Source organism: Physeter macrocephalus, chromosome 12 (genome assembly GCF_002837175.3).
Source record: "Physeter macrocephalus isolate SW-GA chromosome 12, ASM283717v5, whole genome shotgun sequence".
NCBI classification, from domain to species: Eukaryota; Metazoa; Chordata; class Mammalia; order Artiodactyla; family Physeteridae; genus Physeter; species Physeter macrocephalus.
The window spans coordinates 45,651,165-45,668,481 of record NC_041225.1 but is presented as its reverse complement, the minus strand read 5'-3'; the positions used below and the strand labels follow the sequence as shown (position 1 = coordinate 45,668,481).

The 17,317-nt window shown below is 49.4% G+C and overlaps 1 protein-coding gene across 4 annotated transcripts; it reads left to right on the top strand.

Moving 5' to 3' along the window:
* Positions 1-822: 822 nt before the first annotated feature.
* Positions 823-17,162, top strand: CGREF1 (cell growth regulator with EF-hand domain 1). 4 transcript variants are annotated; one of them, XM_028497056.2, is made up of 6 exons: positions 823-1,387; positions 13,760-13,895; positions 15,193-15,258; positions 15,346-15,416; positions 15,556-15,680; positions 15,877-17,162. In XM_028497056.2, exons 2-6 carry the CDS (start codon positions 13,828-13,830, stop codon positions 16,321-16,323), a joined length of 777 nt encoding a protein of 258 aa, XP_028352857.1. In that variant the 5' UTR covers positions 823-1,387; positions 13,760-13,827; the 3' UTR covers positions 16,324-17,162. The 4 variants fall into 4 exon arrangements, with proteins under 4 accessions (XP_028352857.1, XP_007108459.2, XP_028352856.1 ...); XM_007108397.3 differs by lacking the exon at positions 823-1,387 and adding an exon at positions 4,316-4,540; XM_028497055.2 differs by lacking the exon at positions 823-1,387 and adding an exon at positions 7,111-7,190.
* Positions 17,163-17,317: the final 155 nt, after the last annotated feature.

Sequence of the window (17,317 nt, the reverse complement as noted above, 5' to 3'; positions counted from 1 at the left end):
TAAGAGAAGCAAGGTCCTACTAAGCTGATGGGATGATGGTGGGAGTAGGCCACCACCCCACCAACTGGTTCCTTCCTTCAGAGCAGCTAACGAGAAGCTCATCTAGACTGCCTAAAAAGAAAAAGATAGTGTGCATATCTCCCTGACACCTCAGGATGCCTTCCACCCCACTTTTCCGCAAGTGTTTGTCCACATCATCGGCAGCAGCACCCCTCCGATGCCTGAAAGGCCCAGCTGGCATGGGGAGTACGCGGGATGCAGAGAATCCAGGCAGGCAAAGAACCGACTCTCCATTAGGTGATAGTAGCAAAGCTGAGCCTTGCTGGAGCGCGGGGCCGGAGTGGTGGTGGGGCTGTGGCGTCAAATTTCACCTGGGCCAGGAGACCCCACCCAGCCAGGGCTCGAGCCCCGGCTGGAAGCTGCCCTCAGACTCGAGTTACCTACACCCGCCGGAGAGAGCTCTGGACCCGCACCCACCTGGGCCACCATGCCCAGTAGTAGCCCAAGTAGAGGGCAGCGCCAAGTCCCAAAAGCAGAGAGACGGACTCTGTCCAGCTGTCATCTTGGGGGCCCAGGGAGGAGCTCAGCCTCTCCCGTTGCTGAGTCTCCACCCCCAAGTTCTTGACTGGCTCTGACGCCTGAGCTCCGATTAGTGGGCCCGCAGGTGCGCCCTGGGCCCCGCCCTTTACACGCCATTGGACAGCCTGTGCGGGTTCCGCCCGCACTGCCCGGCGATTCGGGGCCCCGGGCCCCGCCCACCGCCCGTGCTCCCGGAGGCGGGCGTGGCGAGGGGCGGTGCTAGGACGTCGACGGGGTGGGTGGGCCGCACCTGGGCAGTGTGCGCGGAGCTGACCCAAGGGTCCTGCGAATGGCCTCCTCGCCCGCGGGCCGGGTCTCGCGCCTCTACGGCTCCTGCTTCCGCTTCGCGGTCACCGGCCCTGCGGGCTCTTGTGAGGACTAGCGGCCTTCCCAGCAGCCGCCATCTTGAGGGGCAGCTCCAGCTCTTTCTTCCTCAAACCCTTCCCCGGAGCGGCGAGTCTGACAGCCTGGCCAGAGTCTCCCAGCCTCTCAGTCAGTCACACACAGGGCACAGCCACTGACGTGGTCACACCACTCTACTCCCGTAGTGTTCAGTCATTGACAGTGGCCCTCACACACTGGACACGCTCATTCACACCGATACCCCACAGTGTCACGTAGTCAAGTTTCAGCTACTTGAGTGAGTGGCATTCCTCACAGTCACACACACGTGGGTTAAAGCCACTCGTCCAGTTTCACTCTACGCTGTCTCATACAATCCCTGTCACAAGTACAATAGATACTCATCACCCACTCTGTACCAGGCACTTGGGATGCTGTTCCTGTCTTCATTGGGATATGGAAACAAGTAAGTAATCTACTAGAGCAATGGCTCAACCTTGACTGAAGATTGGAATTATCTGTGAGTTTCTAAAACTAGCAGTGCCCAGGCCCCACCCGCTGTTATGGTTGGTCTGGAGAGGAGCCTAAGTATTAATAACAACTTAAAATCTCTCTGGAAGACTCAAATGTGTAATCAGGGTTGAACCCCTGCAACAGAGCATGGTGCTGGATAAGGGAAGTACTAGCTGCAGTGGGGGCCCCGGGGAGGGTGCCCAGACTCCATGGATCAGAGAAAGCACACCCAGATAGTAAATGACAATAACATTTAAGGCGAAATCAAAAAATAAGTAGTAGTTTCCAAGGCAAGGTGGAGGAGGGGAGAGAGTAATTGTTCCAGAAGAGGGAAGAGCACAAGCAAAAGCCTGGATGTGAGAGACTTCTTAAAGGAACCAAAAGAAATTCGGTGTTGCTGGAGCATGTGAGATGGTCAGGAATCAGGTTGTGGGCAGCTGCATAAAGGATGTTAGGCTTTATCCTAAGGGTGGAGGAAAGCCATCAGAGTTTTAAGAAGGGGTGGGCGACATGATCAGAGTTGTATTTCAGAAGAATCATTCAGGCTACTTTGAGAATGGATTGGAGGGGGATGAAAAGTAGGCTAATTAGGAGGCTGTTAATGGAAATTTGGCATGGACCGTGGCTGCCTGGACTGGGGGAAAGCTCAGGAGAGGAGTGAAGATCTTTAAGATAGGAGGCAGAATTGATAGGACTTGGTAGTAGGTTGGAGGTGGGGGAAGAAGGAGGAATCATGGACGACCCCCAGTTTTCTGACTGCATAGATTCAGGGATGCATGGTGGTAACATTGGGATAGGGAAGCGGGGGGAGGGGAAATTTTGAGGAGGAAGATGATGCATTCTGATTCAGACCCGTCTGGGGTGCTGGTAGGTGTTCTGTGTTTTCTTAGATTCTGAATTTGTCTCTTTGGCATCCATTAATCACAGGACCAAACTAACAGCCAAAGGTGTTCACAGCTCCCCTGCAATCCAGAGGCCATCCTCTGAACCACTTCCGTTATCCAACTCTCACAAACCAAACCAATATTTTCCCTTTCCTAGATAAACCCAGGACCAGGGACCAGTCAACTAGGGACAGCCCCTATGCCCCAAAGCTCTCTGAAGTTATTAAAACTAGCCAACCCTAAACTGTTTAACCTGCCTCGTCTTGCTTTTCTAGTTTAATAAAAGCTGTGGCCTGTGCCTTCCCCTTGCACCTTTCTGCCTTCTGACCCACACTGGTGCTTCCCTCTGTGGTCCTGTGTGGTGAGCTGTGCCTCTTCTTCCTAAGGGAACTGTAGCATTAAACTTTTCTTTCAATGGCATTGACCTCTCTGTGTTGTCACTCAGTCACCTTTAAAAATTAAGATCCGGCACAAATCAGTAGGCTGTTCAGTTCCTGAAGTGGTCTGGGGCTCAGAGATTGGAATTTGAGATATGGTAGTTATCAGCATTTAAATGATATATTAGCTTGCAGGGTTGCCATAACAAAGTGCTGCAAACTGGTTGTCTTGAACAACAGAAATTTATTGTCTCACAGTTCTGGAAACTGGAAGTCCAAGATCAAGGTGTCAGCAGGGTTGGTACCGTCTGAGAGCAGTGAGGAAGAACCTGTTCCATACCTCTCTTCTAGCTTCTGGTGGTTTGCTGAAAATCTTCAGCATTCCTTGGTGTGTAGAAGCTTCACTCCAATCTCTGCCCGCATCTTCACATGCTGTTCTCCGTGTGTGTGTGCGTCCGTGTCCAAATTTCCCCTTTTTATATGAACACCAGTCATATTGGATTAAGGCCCCATCCTACTCCAGTATGACCTCATCTTCATTAATTATATCTGCAATTACCCTATTTCCAAATAAAGTCACATTCTGAGGTATTGGGGGTTAGGACTTCAACATAGGAATTTTTGAGGGACACAGTTCAACCCATAAGAGATAGTGATGGAAGCTATGGGAATGGAAGAACACATGAGCAGATGGGGAATGAGGAGAGAGCCCAGAGGAACTCGGACACGTGAATAAACTAAGAAGAAATGACTAAAGAGAGAGGAATGGTATTGCTGAAACCAAAGATACCATGACCCAAGGAGGCAGTGTCCAGCATTATCCGCCTGTCCACCACAGGAAGGAGGACAGGGTGACTTTGATGAGAGTGAGTGTGTTGTTGTGGATGGATGCTGATAGGAAGGAGCTGATGGGGAGGGAGAAGTTGATGATTCCAGAGAGATAAGAAGTCAAGCACTCAAAGAACTAAGTCTTTGAGCCAGTGGGTGAGGAAATAGTCTGAAGCCTGGGTGGAGGAACTGGCTGCTCTGAGAAAACTGGTGACACTGCATTTTGACCACAAAGCTATAGCCACACACTGCAACACTGTGCTGGCAAACAACTGCCACTGTCACCGTGAAGCTGATACTTTCCCAGGCCCCCCCTCCCCCCACCATGGCTCATATGGAGCCACTTCTCAGTGATGTGCAGTCACAGTCACACAATGATACCTTCACCGGAAACCGACAGTCACGGGTGTCACTTGAGCATCACAACTCAGGAAGAGTTCAGCCAGATACCCTAACAGACACAGCACTCACATCCTGTACGGTCACACACCCCAACAGTCACACATTGGCCATACCCTCTCAAGTACTGCCATACTGGATACACAGCCACACGAAACACCCCCTACCGTGTCACAGGTCTCTCATCCACACAGCCACATACACCAGTCACAATCACACAGGCTAACAGTCACATTCTATCTTGTCACACACATGTAGGGCCCAGCAGGGAGTGAGCCCCAGTTAAACGTGCTTCTCATTACGCACCAGCTTCATCATCTGTCTCTCTGCCAAATACGCACACACTCACGCACGCGCTCTCCCTCGCCCGGGGTGCGGGCCGCAGAGGGCCGGGGTCTGCGGGCCGGAGACCCAGGCCACGGCGCTGGCGCTCCGGACTCTGCCCGGGCCAGGGTGGCGGCCGCACCCGGGAGGGCTACGTGGAGCGGCTACGTGGAGCAGCCACGTGGAGCGGCCCGGGGGAGGGCCGGGCGGCGGGAGCCGAGGCGCGGCGGCCGCGGCGGCGCACAGCCTCGAGCGACGACCCAACCGGACCCGGCCCGCGCCGCGCCGCCGCAGGTGGGTGCGAGCCCCGCCCGGGGCTGGCGGGCTGGGGGCCGGGGACCCCGCCGCGGGCAGCCGGGAATACTGGGCGCCACGGGTAGGGACCGCGGGCAGGGGCGGTCTCCTGGCCTCCAGGTCGGAGGCTGAAGGCGCAGTTCCTCCGCATCCCCTGCGGCTTGGACGCCGCCGGAGCGCTGGCTCTCGCCTCTGGGCGCCTCTCCGAGGTTACCCCTGAGAGCACGTAGAGGGAGGGCCTGGAAAGCGAGGCCTGAGCTCCCTCGCTGTGATGAGGGTGGGGTTTCACAGCCCCCCAAGGGCTTTTCCCTCCGGTGTCTCATTCGTTGCTCTTGACAGTCCCGGGGGGACGGGAGGCTGGCAGGAGTTTCATCCTTATTTGACAGCGGAGGAGAAGGGGGACCGGGGAGGGACCGAGGTTATCACCCGGCTAGAAGTGGCAGGAGGAGCCCAGCTCTCAGGTGTGGGACCCATTTGGCTGTATAGCCAGTGCCTCTTCTCTTGCGCCGGAGGGTGGGAGGTGCTGGGAGTCACAGGCGGCCCTGGAGAGATAAGTTAAGGGAGAGGATTGAGCTTAGAATTACTTCCGACAGTTCGAATTAGACAGAAATGGAATGCGTGCCCTGTGGGTGGTAGGCTCCTGTCCTGGAAAGTCCAGTGGAGGCTGATAGCCACTGACAGGCATGCTGTGCAAGCAGTTTTGCACTGGATGGGAAGTCAAGCAAGAGAAAAGGCCCTGTCACATCCTAGAGTCTCTGAAATACTCAGGGAGCATCTACTCACTGCCATGCACTCAACCTACATTATTCCATTGCATCCTCCCCAAGGCCCTACAAGATAGATACCACTATCCTCATTTTTTAAAGTGAAGGTCCCAGAGCTCAGAGACACGAAGACACCTGCTGAGATCACACTGTTAGTACTGTGAGAGGCTGCATTTGATCAGAGGTCTAACTCCAAGGCCAGGCTCTCCTCCCATGCACTGGTGCAAAGGCTTGAAGAAATCAGAGGCTAGAGGATCATTGTGAGTGTGTGTGTGTGTCTGTGTGTGTGTGTGTGTGATGTGAATAACTTTACTGAATTATATCACAACTCTAGCAGTTGTGGTGGCTTTTCTGTGGTCATTAGGGTAAATTATGTTTATGCACATTATAGAAAATGATTAGGAACGTTTTTATTTGACAGGCAGTTGTTCAATAGCTGCTCTATTTCTGTTGCTTATAAAAGCTTTTGTAAATACTGTAGTTAGAAATGTGAAAGTGTGAAGAAATCACATTACACCAACCTCATTACACATTACTTGAGGTGCCTTAGCCTGACTTCCTTTAAATAATAGAGGTAAGTTACCTGTACTAAAAATGTCATGTTTGGAAGCATGACTTAGGAGAATATTAGTGAGATGACACTAAAAGTCCACGTGCAATTATTTGTTTCTGAAGTGGACTGCAACGAGAGTGCTAAGGTTGTCAGGAGGGTGCAGGATATTCCAGGTAAAGGGTGGAACAGCTTGGGCAAAAGCACTGCAAAGTGAAAATGAAAAGTATTTCCGCAGACTCCAGTAACCCCTCTGTCTGAAGCAGTGTTAGTATAATGGAGCACTGGAAGATGAGTCTAAAATGGTAACTTGATATCTGATTGTAGAAGGCCTTAAATGTCCAGGCGAAGACTCTGGACTGTAATAGAAATAGGGAGCCATTGAAGGTTTTGGAGCAGTAGGGTTCCAGCAAAGGAAGAGTACTCTGCGTATGGAGGGTTCTTTAAATCGAGAAGATAGCAGAGGCAGGGACAAGAATAAGAGACTCCTTGTGCAATGAGTAATTCATTATCCACTTAGTATTCACTGTAACTCTGTGACTAAGTACTATTATTATCTCCATTATGCAGATAAGTTTAGTGAGGGTAATTAACCTACCCGAGGTCACGGGGACAGTCTGTGGTGGAGCTGGGATTTGAACCTAGGTCTGGCTGGTTCCATAGCTCTGTCCTCTGTCCACTGCACATGCTGAATAGTTGCACACATGACATAGGACCAAGAGGAGGAGAGTAAGAGTAATTCATGTGGGCAGGGTTCAGGACCAGGTCTTACTTTTCAGGGCTCAGTGCAAAAATAAGATTAAGAATTTCAAGACAGAGACAGCAGAGCATTAGACTAAGCCCAGGGCCCTTTTGAGAGCAGGGCCCTGTGTGACTGCCAAGAAGGCAGTTCTAATCATTATGACAACTTGACAAATCACCTCAAAGCTCAGTGGCTGAAAACAATAACATTGACTTTGCCTATGAGTGTACATTCTGGGTAGGGCTGAGAAGGCAAACTCAATTCTGCTCCATCAGTGTTGGCTGGGGCAGCTTGAAGGCTGGGGCTTGGAATGATCTACAGGTTTGCTCTCTCACCTGCCTGGCCCTTGGGTGGGGAAGTGCGCAGCTAGAGGCTAGAGCAACTGAGGCTCCTCAAGCATCCTTATCCCTATGTGCTGTCTCCACATGGTCTTTTCAGCGTGGCATACTTCTTCCTTGGTGGTTCAGAGCTCCAGAGAAGCATATCTGCACGTCAAGAGAGGGAGAGAGAGAACCAGAAACAGGCATAAGCCGTGTTGCCTTTTATGACTCAGACTTGGAGGTCACATGGCGTCATTTCTGCTATTCATTTGAAGTGAGTCGCTAAGTCCAGATCATATACAAGGAAAGGCAAATTTAACTCCAGCTGCTTCCCACAAGAAAGAATTGGTAGATGTTTTTCAAACCAGCACAGTTGGCCTAATGAGTGACTGGATTAGTGGGATCCGATAGGTGTTTCCCCTTTATCCCTGAACTGCTACCACCAGAGTCATTCTTTGTTGTTTCCAAATGTCCTCTTTTAAAAGGCAACTCCTGGGCTTCCCTGGTGGCGCAGTGGTTGAGAGTCCGCCTGCCGACGCAGGGGACGCGGGTTCGTGCCCCGGTCCGGGAAGATCCCATATGCCGCTGAGCGGCTGGGCCCGTGAGCCATGGCCGCTGAGCCTGCGCGTCCGGAGCCTGCGCTCCGCAACGGGAGAGGCCACAACAGTGAGAGGCCCTTGTACCGCCAAAAAAAAAAAAAAAAAAAAAAAAAAAGGCAACTCCTAGTGATGATAACACATTAAGCCTGGATGATAGGTTTTGACAGCTCTGAGGGATTTAAATTACTCCTGTGCCTCCTGTTAGCCTAGGTCCTGGCAGTTAGCAGATGGGAGGAGAAAGCAATTTGAGGGTATCCAGGTGGGGAGACCAGGATGGTGTGAAGCTACTACAGAGCAATCCAGAAAAACTTCTGGAAGGAAAATGCCTTATTGTGTAACCAGGCGCTGCGCTTTACACGTCTTGTCTCATTTAATCCTCACCACACCCGGAGCGGTGCTCTCATCAACCTCATGTTAACAGACCGAGGTTCTGAAACACAGGAGGCACACAGCTAGTGAGTTGCAGAACCTGGATTTGAACTTAGGCAGCCAGAGATTAGGGCCCATACCCTTAAACTTTGGGCTATGCCACCTGCTCCTTAGCAATTCTGTGTTTCTGTTTTTCTCTTCATCATTGCTTTAACATTTGTATCATTTCCTACTTACATAAATTTGTAAGCTTTAAGGAGGAAAAATAATAGGTAATTTTACCTAATATTATCATCTTACTTATAAAATAGCGCCTCACAGATAGGTGCTCAATAAATATTAAAGAAATGAGTACCATTTGCCCTTACTCTATAAACTTATATTTACACTTGCCTTCCCTACAAAGGCTCGCCTTCCTGGTCCTTGTCACTCAAGGTCTTGACTTGGACTGGTGCTTCCCATGATGTCCTCTGCGGCATCCAGTCCAGGGTCTATATCTTCTGGCCTTCTCCTTTTGGCCTCTTCTGGCCAGCTGGCCCTCTCAGCCATTTCGTGCCCCTCCTTCCACCTTAGAGCCTGGAGCCCTCAGACCCCTCTCTTTAAACCAGCAGCACGCTGGATACCAAGAACTGGGTGAGGCAGCCCTCCTGTCCACTTGCCTAGACCCTCTCTAAGCCATTGCTTCCTAACCGCCAAGAACACTGTGGGCAGGGCCTTCTCTCTAATCCTCACGGGTTAGGCACATAACTCTGCTGTTCTTGGATTTCCACTCAGTCTCCGTGGGGTCTCTACGGAGATTTCTGTCTCCAAGCCTCTGCTGGGGGTGGGGGTGGTGAACTCCACCCTGCTGAAAATCCAAATAGCCTTGAAGCCTGTTCCCTCCAGTCCTCCATCACTTGTCTTCTTGAACTTGATTCATGGTGTCTTTCATAATACAGAAGTTTAAACTTCTGATATGCTCAAATCTGTCAGTTTTTTCCTTTAAAACATGAATTTGAAATATTTATCCTTTAAAAAAAATTATTAATTTATTTATTTTGCCTGCGCCGGGTCTTAGTTGCGGCACACGGGATATTCATTGTGGCATGCGGGATCTTTAGTTGCAACATGCGGGAATCTTTTAGTTGCAGCATGCGGGCTCCTTAGTTGCAGCATGCAGACTCTTAGTTGCGGCATGCAGACTCCTAGTTAAGGCATGCATGCGGAATCTAGTTCCCCGACCAGGGATCGAACCTAGGCCCCCTGCACTGGGAGCTCGAAGTCTTACCCATGGACCACCAGGGAAGTCCCATGAAATATTTATCATTTTTAATGGCTCTGTCACATAATATGATTTGCTTAACCATTGCCTAAACGTTACAGTTGTTTACAGTTCTTTGACTAATATTAATAGCACAGCTATAAATATCTTTATAATTTCTTTTCCGTTTGTGTTTTTCCTTACGTAATCCCCAGGATGATATTGTTGGGTAGGGGTTTTATGGCAGTTAATACACATTTGCAGATTACTCTCCAGAAACAGTTCACGTCTATAGTTCCTCAAACAATATAGGTTAATACTCACTGATTCAATTTCTTCAATGGTTATAGGACTATTAAAATTTACTATTTATTTTGATGTCAGTTTTACTGTTAAGTTTTTCTGGAAAAATGGCTATATCTGTTAAGTTTGCAAATTTCTTCTATTCCTGTAGTTATGTCCCCTTTTAATTCCTAATATTGTTTATTTGTGCCTTTTTTCTTTGTTCTTAATGAAAATTATCAGGGGTTTTGTAGTTCATTAGTTCTTTTAAAGAAACACTGTTGTTTGACTTTATTGCTGCTCTCTATTATATTTTAAATTTCTTCTATCTTTTATTATTCATTTCTTTTAGTTTCTTTTAAGTTTATTCTCTTTTACTAGCTTCTTGAGTTGGAAGCTTAACTCATTAACTTTTGGCCTTTCTTCTAATATAAGTTTTTAAGTCAACCCAATTCCCCTATACATATATATATGTATATATATGTGTATATATGTGTGTGTATATATATATTATATGTGTATATATATGTGTTATATATATTCCCCCCACCCCCGCACCACACACCTTGTGGGATTTTTTCTTTAAAAAAACGTTTTATCTTTTCTCTCTTTTTTAAAAAAAATTTTATTTATTTTTTATTTATTTTTGACTGCATTGGGTTTTCGTTGTTGCGTGTGGGCTTTCTCTAGTTGTGGCGAGTGGGGGGCCACTCTTTGTTGTGTTGTGAGGGCTTCTCATTGCAGTGGCTTCTCCTGTTGCAGAACATGGGCTCTAGGCGCATGGGCTTCAGTAGTTGCAGCACACGGGCTCGGTAGTTGTGGCATGTGGGCTCACTAGTTGCAGTGTGTGGGCTCAGTAATTGTGGCTCGCAGGCTCTAGAGCTCAGGCTTAGTAGTTGTGGTGCACGGGCTTAGTTGCTCCGCAGCACGTGGGATCTTCCCGGACCAGGGCTCTCACCCGTGTCCCCTGCATTGGCAGGCGGATTCTTAACCACTGCGCCACCAGGGATGTCCCGGCTTGTGGGATCTTAGTTCCCTGACCAGGGATTGAACCTGGGCCCTGGGCTGTGAAAGCACCGAGTCCTAACAACTTGACCACGAGGGAATTCCCCAATCCACTTCCCCTTTAATACTGCTTTAGCTACATACCTTGTTTTGATGTATGTTTTCCCAGTATTATACAATTCTCAGTATTCAACAATTTCCATTATGATATCCTTCTTTGACCCATATGTAAGTGTACATTTTAAATTTTTTATATAAATGAGATTTTTACATCATTTTTGTTATTGATTCCTAATAAATTGCATTTAGTCATATAACAGTATGAGACTGATTCTTTAATATTTGCTGAGCTATATTCTTTGTCCTATTGCTTGTCAGTTTTTATAAATATTCCACATGTGTTGAGAAGAAAATGTATTTGTTAAGTGACTGGAGTTGGGTTCTATATTTGTTCATTAGCTCAGGCTTAGAAAATATTTTATTCAGTTGTCTACATTCTTACTAATTTTTAGTCTGCTTAATCTTTCAAATACTGTATGAGGTATGTTAAATTCTCCCACCATAATGACAGATTCGATTTTCCTGATTTTGTTTATGCCAGTTTTTTTTAAAGAATTTATTTGTTTTAGAATAGTTTTAGGTTCACAGCAAAATTGAGAGGTTTCCCATATACCTCCTGCCCCACACGTGCACAGCCTCATCCATTATCAACGTGCCCCACCAGAGGGGTACACGATGAACTGATGAACCTATACTGACACATCGTAATCATCCAAAGTCCATAGTTTACCTTAGGGTTCACTCTTGGTGTTGTTTGGGTTTGAACAAATCTATAATGACACGTATCTATCATTATAATATCATATAGAGTATTTTCACTGCCCTGAAAATCCTCTGTGCTTCACCTATTCATCCCTTTCACGCCCAGTCCCTGGCAACCACTGATCTTTTTACTGTCTCCATAGTTTTGCTTTTTCCAGAATGTCATACAATTGGAATCATACAGTGTGTAGCCTTTCCAGATTGGCTTCTTTCACTTAGTAACATGCATTTAAGATTCTTCCGTGTCTTTTCATGGCTGAATAGTTCATTCCTTTTTAGCACTGAATAATATTCTTTGTCTGGATGTACCACAATTTCTTTATCCATACACCTATCGAAGGGTATCTTGGTTGCTTCCAAATTTTGGCAATTATGAATAAAGCTGCTATAAACATCTGCATGCCGGTTTTTGTGTGGACATGAGTTTTCTGCTCCTTTGGGTAAATACCAAGGAGTTTAATTGGTGGATTGTATGGTAAGAACATGTTTAGTCTGGAATGAAATCACCTAAGTGTCTTCTAAAGCGACCGTACCATTTTGCACTCCCACCATCAATGAATGAGAGTTCCTGCTGCTCAACATCCTTGTCAGCATTTGGTATTGTCAATGTTCTGGATTTCTGGTCATTCTACCTGGTGATAGTGTTATGCCAGTTTTCGTTTTAGGTGTTTTGAGGCTATGTTATTTGGTACATACAGGTTCAGAATCATTATACCTTCCTAGGGGATTAAACTTTTGTGCATTTTGTCATGATACTTTTTTATCTATAATGATGCTTTTCACCTTAAATTCTATTCATTCTAATGTCAATAAAACTATGCCAGCTTTCTTTCCTCTAGTATTGCTTTATATATCCTTCTTCCACCGTTTTGTTTTCTGTGACTTTACTTTTTAGGTTAATCTCTTGAAAATTGCATGTAACTTGTATGTTGTTTTTTGTACCTTTTTTTTTTTTTTTCCCAGTACGCGGGCCTCTCACTGTCGCGGCCTCTCCCGCTGCAGAGCACAGGCTCCAGACGCGCAGGCTCAGTGGCCATGGCTCACGGGCCCAGCCGCTCCGCGACATGTGGGATCCTCCCGGACCGGGGCGCGAACCCGTGCCCCCTGCATCGGCAGGCAGACTCTCAACCACTGCGCCACCAGGGAAGCCCACCTTTTGATAATCTCTATTTCTTAACTGATGAGTTTATACAATTTATTATGATTACTGATATACTTGGATCTATTTTTACCATCTTATTTTATGCATTCTATTTGTCTTTTTAATTATTTAATTTTTAGTTTCTTTTTTTTCCCCTATTATCTCCTCCATGATGCTTTTTTTTTTTTTTTCTGGCTGCGGCAGGTCTTAGTCTGCAAACTACGTAGACTCACTATATCTGTTGGGGCCAACGTATGTCTAGAAAAACAGAGACAGTTTCTATGACTCTGGGGAGCTTCACCTTCTTGTGGACTTCCATGTTGTGCTGCTTCTTCCTCGAGGCAGCTCTATTTGCACAGCTACACATGTATCTACCTGTTGGCCAGTTGCTCACTGCCTCTAGGAAGAGCTCTTAGGAAGCTGATGTCCTCCCTTGCAGTGGTTCTGAACCTTATCAGGGTCATGGAACTCTTTGAGAATCTGCTGAAAGCTATGCACCTTTCTCCAGGAAAATTCAATGCCAGCCAAAATGTAGGGTACCATTTCAGAGGGTTCCTGATCCTCTGCTCTAGACCATCAAGCACCTGATGATTTGTCTTCCTAAAGATGAGTTTGAGGTCTCAGGCCTCAGCTCTGGAGGGCTTCTGCTTCCTCAGAAACTCACATGATATGTACACAATCCTGGGACTAATTGGAAAGCTTCATGCTCTGCACGTTGATAGATAACTCTATTTGACTATTTTCATTTAATCAAGTGATGTGCTGCCAATGGGCCTCCACAATGTAGGTCTAAAGGAAAGTTTTTGTTTTTTTCCTTTCTATTGGGATCTGGTTTTCCTGTGTTTAATAAATAGCAATTCTTGGGACCACTGTTGGATTGACCCTGATGTGTTGTGTTTTCAAGCCCTACCTGAGTGTAGACCTGTTTCAAGGAGTCTAGTCTCTTTTGATTTGTTCTTCAGTGAGTTTTTAATAGAGACAAGCCAACAGTCTGTTTCCCTCCCTGTTTAAGGCTTGGTCTTTTTGTGACTCTCTGCACTTCTAATTTGGCCTTTTTCTTATCCTCTCTGAACTAGTTTCCACTCGTAAAATGAGTGGACTGAACTACATCATATGTGCTTAAACTGCACTTCTCCGAGCACCTGGGGACTGGCAGGGCAAGAGGAGTGGGACGCTCCTGCCCGCAGCACAGCTTCCCCCAGCACAGCTCTGCTGTGCTGTTATGCGCTTTACATGCTGGATCCGGAATAAGATTTATTTTGAGCGAAGTTCCCGACGTCCGTGTGTGGCTCCTCCCTACACAGGAGTCCTGTCACCTGGGTGGCAGGGAGAGGCAGGGAGAGAGGCGTTCCTGTCTAACCCACCGATCGCCCCCTCTGTGGCAGACACCGCTTCCCTGTGACCCCCAACCCTGTCTCCTACTTCAAGCTACGGGAGGATGTGACCTGTGACGATGAGAATGTTAGTGCTGCTGCTGCTACTGCCCCTGAGTCAGGCTGCTCCCAAGGACGGCACCGCAAGGTAACGGGCTCAGAGGGCGGGGCCGTGGGCTGGGAGCAGGGGCGTCTCTGGAGAATCGGAGGTATGCTGTGGGCCCCTCCGGGAGGCGGAAGACTGGGTGTATGCTCCCTGACTTCTGTATCATCCCCACCACCTCAGCTTCTGCCTTGTGCCTGTTAGAGTGCCCTCTGCAGAGTGGGCATCGACACGTTTGCTGGACTCACTTGGAAACCGGGAGCTCATCTTCCAATGAGATGTGAGGCTATGAGCTTGGGAAGGGGCTGCGGTCCTCTTATCGAGAACTTATAGTGGGGCTTCCCTGGTGGCGCAGTGGTTGCGCGTCCGCCTGCCGATGCAGGGGAACCGGGTTCGCGCCCCGGTCTGGGAGGATCCCACGTGCCGCGGAGCGGCTGGGCCCGTGAGCCATGGCCGCTGAGCCTGCGCGTCCGGAGCCTGTGCTCTGCAGCGGGAGAGGCCGCGACAGTGAGAGGCCCGCGTACCAAAAAAAAAAAAAAAAAAGAACTTATAGTGGAAGCTCCAAAGAAATAGAGATCATTAGCGTATCGCTCCTATCTTATTTGACTATCTTCCTTGAGGTTTTGTGTATTAATACTATGCAGTGGGTATGCTGGGTGGGGTCGGGGGACGGATACAGCCACAGCAGCAGGGGCTGGCAGCAGTGACAAAAGTTGCTGTGACAGCTCCTGCCAGCTCTCTGGCATCACACATCTGGATTGACTTGGGCAAACGGGGATCCCTGTCCGGAACTGCGAGCAAATCTTGAGCTTTAAAGACTGACAAAAAGCCCCTGAGGAGATCGAAACTACAAAACCAACATAGATGCCCTCAACTTGGGGTAAAAAAGAGTCCTCTTTGTGTCATGGAGCAAATCGGGTCTGTATAAAACTGGGCAGTGCCAACGGGCTCAGCCAGAGACCTGTCCCTCGGCTCCCAGCGTCACAGAGGAAGGGTTGCCATGATGCATGTTGTCCTGCCGCCCACTATGCTGGTTTCTTGGGTCTCCAAAATGTGTCTACTAGGTGCGGCTTCCCCTGGCCTCCACCAAACCAGATGTTTTATTGGGATTTTCACTTACCATCTAAGCTAGGAATCTGCAAAGGCAGAGTCTGGGGAGTAAGGTTCTGCTTCTGAGGAGGCCAGGATGGCCTCCTCCCCACAAGGTTTTTGGGGACCTGGAGAAGCAGCTCCCTTTGGGTCTGGGGGGAGAACTCTACCAGGAGCTTGGGGATGGAAGGCTGTGAGGCTGGGCCCTCAGAGGAGGCTCTTTGCAAGGCCGGTGCTTCCCTCCCTCCTCCAGGCTGGACCCTGAAGTGCAGCATCCACCTCTACCCAACCCCTTCCAGCCAGGCCAGGAGCAACTTCAGTGAGTAGGCTTGGGTGGGGCGCCCGAGGGCCAGGCCTGGGGCTGCAGACTGGCCTCTCGTGGACTGATTTTCCGCTTTTCTGCCAGACTTCTGCAGAGCTACCTAAAGGGACTAGAGAGGATGGAAGAGGAGCCGGAGCACATGAGCCGGGAGCAGGGTGAGGGGCTGGGCTGATGGGCCCAGTGGACGGGAGGCTCAGGGCAGCCAGAGCCGGGACTGACCTCAGGCCATCCCGCGACTCCTGCCTGATCCACCTGTCCCCTGATGCCTCTTCTGATCCAGCCTCTCTTCCTTAGTTCTCCTCTACCTCTTTGCTCTCCACGACTATGACCAGAGCGGCCAGCTGGACGGCCTGGAGCTGTTGTCCATGTTGGCAGCAGCTCTGGCCCCTGGAGCTTCTGACTCTCCCACCACCAACCCGGTAAGCCCTGCTGGACGGGGGCCCTTCTCCCAGAAGGAGACCCAGCTCCCTGGGGCTTTGGTTTTTTTCATCATGACTCTTTTGGTGAATCCCCTGTGAAAGGAGGGCTCAAAGCCTGCATGGCAGGGAGGCAGGGGGGTGTTGGGAAGGTCAGGGTTCCTGGGAGCACCTCCAGTCACTATAGACCCTTCCACAGGTGATCCTGGTAGTGGATGAGGTGCTGGAGACCCAGGACCTGAATGGGGATGGGCTCATGACCCCTGCAGAGCTCGTCAACTTCCCCGGAGAGGCCCCGAGGCACACAGATCTCAAAGAGCCCCCAGAGCCACAGGATGTTGGGAGGCAGCCTCTGTTGGCTAAAAGCCCACCAAGACAAGAAGCACATGAAGCCCCAGGTCCCAGAGAAGAAGCTGGGGGACAGGTGGAGGCCAGAAGGGAGTCCTTGGAACCTGTACAGGAGGCTGGGGGACAGGCAGAGGCTGCAAGAGAAGCCCCCGGCCCTGGAGGGGAGGTTGGGGGACAGGTAGAAGCCAGGGACACTGGAGAGAGAGCAGAAGAGCTTCCAAGGGAAACACTGGAGTCTAAGAAAACCCCAAATGAGCTTGAGGTCCATGCTATTCAGCTGGAGAATGATGAGATATAAACCTTGAGGATACAGGTTTGCACCCCTAGAAGTCTCAGTGCCAGAACGTAAGCCCCAAAGGGTGGGGTGTGTATGTTAGGACAGCGGCCACCTCTGTGCCCCCTTCCTGGCCCCAGTAGGTGGCAGGTCTTTCTGTGCAGCTCAGAGAGACCCTACGTTGAAGGGCAGCTTTAGGGCCCAGAAAACCAATAAAGAACCAAATGAACCCATCCCTCTGGGCCGTCGATCCACTGGTCCAGCCTGCCCTGACCTCAGGCTGCAGGGGGTCGGGACTGGGCAGTCCTCTTGGGAGGGCAGGAATTCAGTTTACCCGGTGTTCCCAGATGGTGCTGAGACACAGCAGAGTACAGCACTAGGCCACAGCCAGCTGCAGACAACCCGGGGAAGGGAGCTCAGCCTTTCCCTGGGGCCTAGCCACTAGAACGCCCTCCTGCAGTTCAGGGTAGATCTTCTCCATCATCCTGTATCTGCTCCCCACCCCTGAAAATATTAATAATTACCATTCATTGAGAACCTAGTACACACTGGGCATCGTGCTGGGCATTTTACATACTGTGATTTTATCCTCACAATAACTCTATGACCCGGCAGAATTAGCACCATTTGACAGATGAGGAAATTGGGGAAGATGGAGTTCAGTAACGTACTCATGGTCCCATAGCTAATTAAGTGGCAGATTTGAATTCAGGCCTGTCTGAGCCTAAAGCCCATACCTTTTATCACATTCTACGGCCTCACCCCTCCTGCCCCAACTCTCATATGGAAATTCACCAATTCCCATATGCCCTCAGACCAGGTCTCCCCCAGGGAAAGCAATGCTTTGTATTCCGGGTCACATTTGTGGCTCAGGCACCGCCTTAACTACAGGCAGCTCCAAGGGTGGGGCGGTCAGGCTCGGGGTCAGTCACTGGGGAGATATTTTTGGACTGCAGAGGCTCCGCCAAACCAGAGTAGGCTCCCTGCCCGCTGGCCTGTCAGGCTGGCTCAGCCATGT

Coding starts and splice junctions, on each gene's coding strand:
- CGREF1 (XM_055089079.1), top strand. CDS start 13,997: ATGCTCCCTGACTTCTGTATCATCCCCACCACCTCAGCTTCTGCCTTG. Junction 15,417..15,555: donor GCACATGAGCCGGGAGCAGG/GTGAGGGGCTGG, acceptor TCTCTTCCTTAG/TTCTCCTCTACCTCTTTGCT. Junction 15,681..15,876: donor ACTCTCCCACCACCAACCCG/GTAAGCCCTGCT, acceptor ACCCTTCCACAG/GTGATCCTGGTAGTGGATGA.